The 10,000-nt window shown below is 54.0% G+C and overlaps 1 protein-coding gene across 1 annotated transcript in view; it reads right to left on the bottom strand.

The window, feature by feature from the left end:
• Positions 1-6,968: 6,968 nt before the first annotated feature.
• LOC310947247 (actinia tenebrosa protease inhibitors-like) overlaps positions 6,969-10,000 on the bottom strand; it is a 5,656-nt gene continuing 2,624 nt past the window's right edge. The window contains exons 5-6 of the mRNA XM_083914013.1: positions 8,985-9,046; positions 6,969-7,156 (exon numbers count right to left, since the gene is read on the bottom strand). Of these exons, the coding sequence (XP_083770139.1) occupies positions 9,000-9,046 (47 nt within the window). The 3' untranslated portion in view covers positions 6,969-7,156; positions 8,985-8,999. The remainder of the gene's footprint in view (positions 7,157-8,984; positions 9,047-10,000) is intronic.

Below are 10,000 nucleotides of genomic sequence, written 5' to 3'. Positions count from 1 at the left end.
ATGAGTAAAATTTCTGCACAATGACAAAGAATTTGATGCAAAACGATTAAAAATAGATTTGTTGCTTTGTTAAATGGTTAAACATTGACACAAAATTGGTAGAAAATTATCTAAATTAATGAAAAAAAATCACACAAAATGAGTAAAAATGGAGCAAGATGAGTAACATTTCTGCACAATGACTACAATTACGCTGTTGCTGCTTCGTTTAATGGTTAAAAATGAGGCAGAATGATTAAAAATCATACAAAATGAGTTAAATGGACGTCAAATGACTAAATATGGATCAAAATGACTAAAATCAAAACCAAAAATGGTTTAAAACTGATACAAAATTTGTAAAAAATGGATGTAAGATGAATAAAAATGACTAAAATGGATCAAGATGAGCAACATTTGTGCACAATGACTGAAAATAGATTTGTGTTCTCTAACTCTGCTGTTGATGCTTTGGTTTAAGGTTAAAATGATGCAAAATGACTAAAAATTGATAAAAAACGACGAAAAATTGACACAAAATTAGTGAAAAATGACAAATTAATAAACAAATCATACAAAATAAAGTTCAAATGGATCAAAATTACTAAAATCAACCCAAAATGATACAAAATTGATACAAAATGAGTAAAAACTGGATGTAAGGTGAATAAATATGAATCAAAATGACTCAAATTGGATCAAGATGAGCAGCATTTGTGCACAATGAGTCAAAACTGATACAAAAAAACTAAAAATAGATTCATATTCACTAATGACGCTGATGACGCTTTGTTTGCTCCGCATCCGACGCCGTCACAAAACACACGTGTCATTAAACACAATCATCATCATCATCATCATCATCATCTTCATCATCATCATCATCATCATGACATCAGCAGCAGGGCGGAGCCTGTGTTTCCTCCACACGCTGTAATTATGCATCACTATTGTTTCATGTTCTAACCGATCTGACTCAGAACCCGTCCGACAGGTTCTCCGACCCGCTGACTCATCGAAAACATCCTTTTCTTTGATTCTTCAGAACAAAGAACGCTGAGTCACAGTTTCTCACTGAACACGCAGGAAACACGCCGTCAGGGGGGAGAACGTGGAGGGTGAGGAGAACGTGGAGGGTGAGGGTGGGGAGAACGTGGAGGGTGAGGAGAACGTGGAGGGTGAGGAGAACGTGGAGGGTGAGGAGAACGTGGAGGGTGAGGGTGAGGAGAACGTGGAGGGTGAGGAGAACGTGGAGGGTGAGGGTGGGAGAACGTGGAGGGTGAGGAGAACGTGGAGGGTGGGAGAACGTGGAGGGTGAGGAGAACGTGGAGGGTGAGGGTGAGGAGAACGTGGAGGGTGAGGAGAACGTGGAGGGTGAGGGTGAGGAGAACGTGGAGGGTGAGGGTGAGGAGAACGTGGAGGGTGAGGGTGAGGAGAACGTGGAGGGTGAGGGTGAGGAGAACGTGGAGGGTGAGGGTGAGGAGAACGTGGAGGGTGAGGAGAACGTGGAGGGTGAGGAGAACGTGGAGGGTGAGGAGAACGTGGAGGGTGAGGGGGGGAGAATGTGGAGGGTGAGGGTGAGGAGAACGTGGAGGGTGAGGAGAACGTGGAGGGTGAGGAGAACGTGGAGAGTGGGAGAACGTGGAGGGTGGGAGAACGTGGAGGGTGAGGAGAACGTGGAGGGTGAGGAGAACGTGGAGGGTGAGGAGAACGTGGAGGGTGAGGAGAACGTGGAGGGTGAGGGGAACGTGGAGGGTGAGGGTGGGAGAACGTGGAGGGTGGGAGAACGTGGAGGGTGGGAGAACGTGGAGGGTGAGGAGAACGTGGAGGGTGAGGGTGGGAGAACGTGGAGGGTGAGGGTGAGGAGAACGTGGAGGGTGAGGGTGAGGAGAACGTGGAGGGTGAGGAGAACGTGGAGGGTGAGGGTGGGAGAACGTGGAGGGTGAGGAGAACGTGGAGGGTGAGGGTGGGAGAACGTGGAGGGTGAGGAGAACGTGGAGGGTGGGAGAACGTGGAGGGTGAGGGTGAGGAGAACGTGGAGGGTGAGGAGAACGTGGAGGGTGAGGGTGAGGAGAACGTGGAGGGTGAGGAGAACGTGGAGGGTGAGGAGAACGTGGAGGGTGAGGGTGAGGAGAACGTGGAGGGTAAGGGTGAGAGAACGTGGAGGGTGAGGAGAACGTGGAGGGTGAGGAGAACGTGGAGGGTGAGGAGAACGTGGAGGGTGAGGGTGAGGAGAACGTGGAGGGTGAGGAGAACGTGGAGGGTGAGGAGAACGTGGAGGGTGAGGGTGAGGAGAACGTGGAGGGTAAGGGTGAGAGAACGTGGAGGGTGAGGGTGGGAGAACGTGGAGGGTGGGAGAACGTGGAGGGTGAGGGTGAGAGAACGTGGAGGGTGAGGGGGGAGAACGTGGAGGGTGAGGAGAACGTGGAGGGTGAGGGTGAGAGAACGTGGAGGGTAAGGGTGAGAGAACGTGGAGGGTGAGGGGAACGTGGAGGGTGGGAGAACGTGGAGGGTGAGGGTGAGAGAACGTGGAGGGTGAGGGTGGGAGAACGTGGAGGGTGAGGAGAACGTGGAGGGTGAGGAGAACGTGGAGGGTGAGGGTGGGAGAACGTGGAGGGTGAGGAGAACGTGGAGGGTGAGGGTGAGGAGAACGTGGAGGGTGAGGGTGGGAGAACGTGGAGGGTGAGGGTGGGAGAACGTGGAGGGTGAGGAGAACGTGGAGGGTGAGGGTGGGAGAACGTGGAGGGTGAGGAGAACGTGGAGGGTGGGAGAACGTGGAGGGTGAGGGTGGGAGAACGTGGAGGGTGAGGAGAACGTGGAGGGTGGGAGAACGTGGAGGGTGAGGGTGGGAGAACGTGGAGGGTGAGGGTGAGGAGAACGTGGAGGGTGGGAGAACGTGGAGGGTGGGAGAACGTGGAGGGTGAGGGTGGGAGAACGTGGAGGGTGAGGGTGAGGAGAACGTGGAGGGTGAGGAGAACGTGGAGGGTGGGAGAACGTGGAGGGTGAGGAGAACGTGGAGGGTGAGGGTGGGAGAACGTGGAGGGTGAGGAGAACGTGGAGGGTGGGAGAACATGGAGGGTGGGAGAACGTGGAGGGTGAGGAGAACGTGGAGGGTTGGAGAACGTGGAGGGTGAGGAGAACGTGGAGGGTGAGGAGAACGTGGAGGGTGAGGAGAACGTGGAGGGTGAGGAGAACGTGGAGGGTGAGGAGAACGTGGAGGGTGAGGGTGGGAGAACGTGGAGGGTGGGAGAACGTGGAGGGTGAGGAGAACGTGGAGGGTGAGGAGAACGTGGAGGGTGAGGAGAACGTGGAGGGTGAGGAGAACGTGGAGGGTGAGGGTGAGGAGAACGTGGAGGGTGAGGGTGGGAGAACGTGGAGGGTGAGGGTGGGAGAACGTGGAGGGTGAGGGTGAGAGAACATGGAGGGTGAGGAGAACGTGGAGGGTGAGGGTGAGGAGAACGTGGAGGGTGAGGGTGAGAGAACGTGGAGGGTGAGGGTGAGGAGAACGTGGAGGGTGAGGAGAACGTGGAGGGTGGGGGAACGTGGAGGGTGGGAGAACGTGGAGGGTGAGGAGAACGTGGAGGGTGAGGGTGAGAGAACGTGGAGGGTGAGGGTGAGGAGAACGTGGAGGGTGAGGGTGAGGAGAACGTGGAGGGTGAGGAGAACGTGGAGGGTGGGGGAACGTGGAGGGTGGGAGAACGTGGAGGGTGAGGAGAACGTGGAGGGTGAGGGTGGGAGAACGTGGAGGGTGAGAGAACGTGGAGGGTGAGGAGAACGTGGAGGGTGAGGAGAACGTGGAGGGTGAGGAGAACGTGGAGGGTGGGAGAACGTGGAGGGTGAGGGTGGGAGAACGTGGAGGGTGAGGAGAACGTGGAGGGTGGGAGAACGTGGAGGGTGAGGGTGGGAGAACGTGGAGGGTGGGAGAACGTGGAGGGTGAGGAGAACGTGGAGGGTGGGAGAACGTGGAGGGTGGGAGAACGTGGAGGGTGAGGGTGAGGAGAACGTGGAGGGTGAGGGTGAGAGAACGTGGAGGGTGAGGGTGGGAGAACGTGGAGGGTGAGGAGAACGTGGAGGGTGAGGAGAACGTGCAGGGTGGGAGAACGTGGAGGGTGGGAGAACGTGGAGGGTGAGGAGAACGTGAAGGGTGGGAGAACGTGGAGGGTGGGAGAACGTGGAGGGTGAGGGTGGGAGAACGTGGAGGGTGGGAGAACGTGGAGGGTGAGGGTGAGAGAACGTGGAGGGTGAGGAGAACGTGGAGGGTGGGAGAACGTGGAGGGTGAGGAGAACGTGGAGGGTGAGGAGAACGTGGAGGGTGAGGGTGAGAGAACGTGGAGGGTGAGGAGAACGTGGAGGGTGGGAGAACGTGGAGGGTGAGGAGAACGTGGAGGGTGAGGAGAACGTGGAGGGTGAGGGTGAGGAGAACGTGGAGGGTGAGGAGAACGTGGAGGGTGGGAGAACGTGGAGGGTGGGAGAACGTGGAGGGTGAGGAGAACGTGAAGGGTGGGAGAACGTGGAGGGTGGGAGAACGTGGAGGGTGAGGGTGGGAGAACGTGGAGGGTGAGGGTGGGAGAACGTGGAGGGTCGAGAACGTGGAGGGTGAGGGTGGGAGAACGTGGAGGGTGAGGGTGAGAGAACGTGGAGGGTGAGGGTGGGAGAACGTGGAGGGTCGAGAACGTGGAGGGTGAGGAGAACGTGGAGGGTGAGGGTGAGAGAACGTGGAGGGTGAGGAGAACGTGGAGGGTGAGGAGAACGTGGAGGGTGAGGGTGGGAGAACGTGGAGGGTGAGGGTGGGAGAACGTGGAGGGTGAGGGTGAGAGAACATGGAGGGTGAGGAGAACGTGGAGGGTGAGGGTGAGGAGAACGTGGAGGGTGAGGGTGAGAGAACGTGGAGGGTGAGGGTGAGGAGAACGTGGAGGGTGAGGGTGAGGAGAACGTGGAGGGTGAGGAGAACGTGGAGGGTGAGGGTGGGAGAACGTGGAGGGTGAGAGAACGTGGAGGGTGAGGAGAACGTGGAGGGTGAGGGTGGGAGAACGTGGAGGGTGAGGGTGGGAGAACGTGGAGGGTGAGGGTGGGAGAACGTGGAGGGTGGGAGAACGTGGAGGGTGAGGGTGAGAGAACGTGGAGGGTGAGGGTGGGAGAACGTGGAGGGTGAGGAGAACGTGGAGGGTGGGAGAACGTGGAGGGTGGGAGAACGTGGAGGGTGAGGAGAACGTGAAGGGTGGGAGAACGTGGAGGGTGAGGAGAACGTGGAGGGTGAGAGAACGTGGAGGGTGGGAGAACGTGGAGGGTGGGAGAACGTGGAGGGTGAGGAGAACGTGAAGGGTGGGAGAACGTGGAGGGTGGGAGAACGTGGAGGGTGAGGGTGGGAGAACGTGGAGGGTGGGAGAACGTGGAGGGTGAGGGTGAGAGAACGTGGAGGGTGAGGAGAACGTGGAGGGTGGGAGAACGTGGAGGGTGAGGAGAACGTGGAGGGTGAGGGTGGGAGAACGTGGAGGGTGAGGGTGAGGAGAACGTGGAGGGTGAGGAGAACGTGGAGGGTGGGAGAACGTGGAGGGTGAGGGTGGGAGAACGTGGAGGGTGAGGGTGAGGAGAACGTGGAGGGTGAGGAGAACGTGGAGGGTGAGGAGAACGTGGAGGGTGGGAGAACGTGGAGGGTGAGGAGAACGTGGAGGGTGAGGGTGAGGAGAACGTGGAGGGTGAGGAGAACGTGGAGGGTGAGGGTGAGGAGAACGTGGAGGGTGAGGGTGAGGAGAACGTGGAGGGTGAGGAGAACGTGGAGGGTGGGAGAACGTGGAGGGTGAGGGTGGGAGAACGTGGAGGGTGAGGGTGAGGAGAACGTGGAGGGTGAGGAGAACGTGGAGGGTGAGGAGAACGTGGAGGGTGGGAGAACGTGGAGGGTGAGGAGAACGTGGAGGGTGAGGGGGGGAGAACGTGGAGGGTGAGGAGAACGTGGAGGGTGAGGGTGAGGAGAACGTGGAGGGTGAGGAGAACGTGGAGGGTGAGGAGAACGTGGAGGGTGAGGAGAACGTGGAGGGTGAGGGTGAGGAGAACGTGGAGGGTGAGGAGAACGTGGAGGGTGAGGGTGAGGAGAACGTGGAGGGTGAGGGTGAGGAGAACGTGGAGGGTGAGGAGAACGTGGAGGGTGAGGGTGAGGAGAACGTGGAGGGTGAGGGTGGGAGAACGTGGAGGGTGAGGAGAACGTGGAGGGTGAGGAGAACGTGGAGGGTGAGGGTGAGGAGAACGTGGAGGGTGAGGGTGGGAGAACGTGGAGGGTGAGGAGAACGTGGAGGGTGAGGAGAACGTGGAGGGTGAGGAGAACGTGGAGGGTGAGGGTGAGGAGAACGTGGAGGGTGAGGGTGAGGAGAACGTGGAGGGTGAGGGTGAGGAGAACGTGGAGGGTGAGGGTGAGGAGAACGTGGAGGGTGAGGAGAACGTGGAGGGTGAGGGTGAGGAGAACGTGGAGGGTGAGGAGAACGTGGAGGGTGAGGAGAACGTGGAGGGTGAGGAGAACGTGGAGGGTGAGGAGAACGTGGAGGGTGGGAGAACGTGGAGGGTGAGGAGAACGTGGAGGGTGAGGAGAACGTGGAGGGTGAGGGTGGGAGAACGTGGAGGGTGAGGAGAACGTGGAGGGTGAGGAGAACGTGGAGGGTGAGGGTGAGGAGAACGTGGAGGGTGAGGGTGGGAGAACGTGGAGGGTGAGGAGAACGTGGAGGGTGAGGAGAACGTGGAGGGTGAGGGTGAGGAGAACGTGGAGGGTGAGGGTGAGGAGAACGTGGAGGGTGAGGAGAACGTGGAGGGTGAGGGTGGGAGAACGTGGAGGGTGAGGAGAACGTGGAGGGTGAGGAGAACGTGGAGGGTGAGGGTGGGAGAACGTGGAGGGTGAGGAGAACGTGGAGGGTGGGAGAACGTGGAGGGTGAGGAGAACGTGGAGGGTGAGGGTGGGAGAACGTGGAGGGTGAGGGTGAGGAATTAAACAGAAACACGTGAGATACTTTATAATGTGTTTATTGATTATTGTTTGTTTGTTTGTTTGTTTGTTTGTTTGTTTGTTTGTTTGTTTGTTTGTTTGTTTGTTTGTTTGTTTGTTTGTTTGTTGTTTGTTTGTTTGTTTGTTTGTTTGTTGTTTGTTTGTTTGTGTGTCTGTTGATGGTTCCGGCTCCGGCTGCTCCTCGTTCACCTGCAAACAAACACAATAATAATTATTGATCTGTTTCTGCACCTTCATCATTAATAATCCTCCGTAACCATGGAGACAGTTTTGATTAAGGTAGAAATCAGGAGAGATGCTAACAGCCGGACGTGGCTAACAGTGGTTAGCTCGGGGCAGCACGGTGAAGGCATTCAAAGGTCTTTTTTAACCACTAATGCTGCTGAAAATAACAGCAAACCTCTGCAGCAGCATGAGAAGAGTCCCTACACACACACACACACACACACACACACACACACACACACACACACACACACACACACACACACACACACACACACACACACACACACACACACACACACACACACACACACACACACACACACACACACACACACACACACACACACACACACACACACACACACACAGGAGAAGAGTCCCTACACACACAACAAAGCACCAATGGGCTCCTTCCACTGTAATGGACTTTACTATGAGAGGAGCTGGTGCAGGGGCCAGTAGGTAAGTCTTTAAAACACTCTTTAATAAACTCTGGCTTCACTAACTACGCTGATGATGCTTTGGTTTATGGTTAAAATGATGCAGATGACTACAAATGGATAGAAAATGAGTAAAATTGATACAAAATTAATAAAAATATATACAAAATTAGTAAAAAATGAATGTAAGATGAGTAAAAATTGGTGAACAATGATGGAAAACGACTAAAACTAGATTCATATTCACTAACTACGCTGATGACACTTTGTTTTATATACTAAAAATATTGCAAAATGACAAAAAATTGACAAAAATGAGTAAAAACTGGATGTAAGGTGAATAAATATGGATCAAAATTACTCAAATTGGCATAAAATGAGTAAAAACTAGAGAACAAAGATGAAAAATTGATACAAAAAAAATCACTAACTACGCTGATGACGCTTTGTTGTGTGTGTGTGTGTGTGTGTGTGTGTGTGTGTGTGTGTGTGTGTGTGTGTGTGTGTGTGTGTGTGTGTGTGTGTGTGTGTGTGTGTGTGTGTGTGTGTGTGTGTATGTGTGTGTGTGTGTGTGTGTGTGGGTGTGTGTGTGTGTGTGTGTGTGTGTGTGTGTGTGTGTGTGTAGGGACTCTTCTCATGTGTGTGTGTGTGTGTGTGTGTGTGTGTGTGTGTGTGTGTGTGTGTGTGTGTGTGTGTGTGTGTGTGTGTAGGGACTCTTCTCATGCTGCTGCAGAGGTTTGCTGTTATTTTCAGCAGCATTAGTGGTTAAAAAAGACCTTTGAATGCCTTCACCGTGCTGCCCCGAGCTAACCACTGTTAGCCACGCCCGGCTGTTAGCATCTCTCCTGTTTTCTACCTTAATAGTTGTTACAGAGATAAACTGTTTTTAACGGTTTTGCATCTTTTTCTGTAGTTTTGCTCTTTGATGACGCCGTGTTTTGTCTCTTTGTGGTGAAACTTTATTAAATATGAGACGAGTGTTAATCTTTTAATATCATAAAATCACAATAATGATGATTATTGATCCAGAGAATCAGAATCTCTGTGTTTTATTGATGATTAAAGAGCAGAAACAGACGTTTGGGAGGATTTTAAACTGGAATTAAAGTTTAAAAACTTGGTGGTTCATGTGTTTGGAGCCGAACTGTGACAGAAGAGAGCGACTGAAACGCGTCTGACGACAGGAAACAACCGTCCTCCTGTGTGCCGCTGGACAGAGGCGTGTACGCAGCGGGGTTTGTACCCGGGTCTGACCGGTCTGGATCGCTCCACGTGACTCATTCATGACTCACAGAGACCGACGTTCAGCTCGTTCAGAGCAAACGCAGAACAAAGGAACAGGAACTCACCGCTGCGTCTGCTCTTCAGCCGCGGGCGCTCGGGCACACGAGCCCCTCGGGGTCCTCGGCAACTGGTTCAGAGGAGGAGGGAGGAACACGAGAGGAGCAGGTGAGCGCCGCGGTCAGACGCTAATGTGCACAATCTTTATTCCAGTTCAATCCAGCTGTTCAGACGTGATGTCACACCCTTTCAAAATAAGACTTCCTGGTCCAAGAACAGATCTGAGTGAAAAAGAGTCGAACTGACCCCAGAGCTGATGCTCAACGTCGGTTCTGTTTGGTTTCAACGGAGCGTTTGGACCCGGAAGTCTTATTTTGAAAGGGTGTTAGGTCAGACTGAGAAGCCGATAGCGTTGCTGGTTGCTGACTCGTGATGAGAGCTGATGGACTCAGCTGCAGACCGGCTAAAGCTGAACACTGAGTGGTTCCTGTTGGATTCATCAGTGACAAACCTGGCAACCAACCTGAACCTGGCAACCAACCTGAACCTGGACCTGGCAACAAACCTGAACCTGAACCCGGCAACCAACCTGAACCCGGCAACCAACCTGAACCTGGCAACCAACCTGAACCTGAACCTGGCAACCAACCTGAACCTGGCAACAAACCTGAACCTGGCAACAAACCTGGACCTGGCAACCAACCTGAAATTGGCAACACACCTGAACCTGAACCTGGCAACCAACCTGAACTTGGCAACCAACCTGAACCTGGCAACCAACCTGAACCTGAACCTGGCAACCAACCTGAACATGGCGACCAACCTGAACCTGGCAACAAACCTGAACCTGGCAACAAACCTAAACCTGAACCTGGCAACCGACCTGAACCTGAACCTGAACCTGAACCCGGCAACAAACCTAAACCTGAACCTGGCAACAAACCTAAACCTGAACCTGGCAACCGACCTGAACCTGGCAACAAACCTGAACCTGGCAACCAACCTGAACCTGAACATGGCAACCAACCTGAACCTGGCAACCAACCTGAACCTGGCAACCAACCTGAATCTGGCAACCAACCTG

The sequence above is a fragment of the Echiichthys vipera genome (assembly GCF_963691815.1).
Source record: "Echiichthys vipera genome assembly, chromosome: 5".
NCBI lineage: Eukaryota > Metazoa > Chordata > Actinopteri > Perciformes > Trachinidae > Echiichthys > Echiichthys vipera.
The sequence above is the reverse complement of the archived record's forward strand: the minus strand, read 5'-3'. Positions and strand labels throughout refer to the sequence as shown.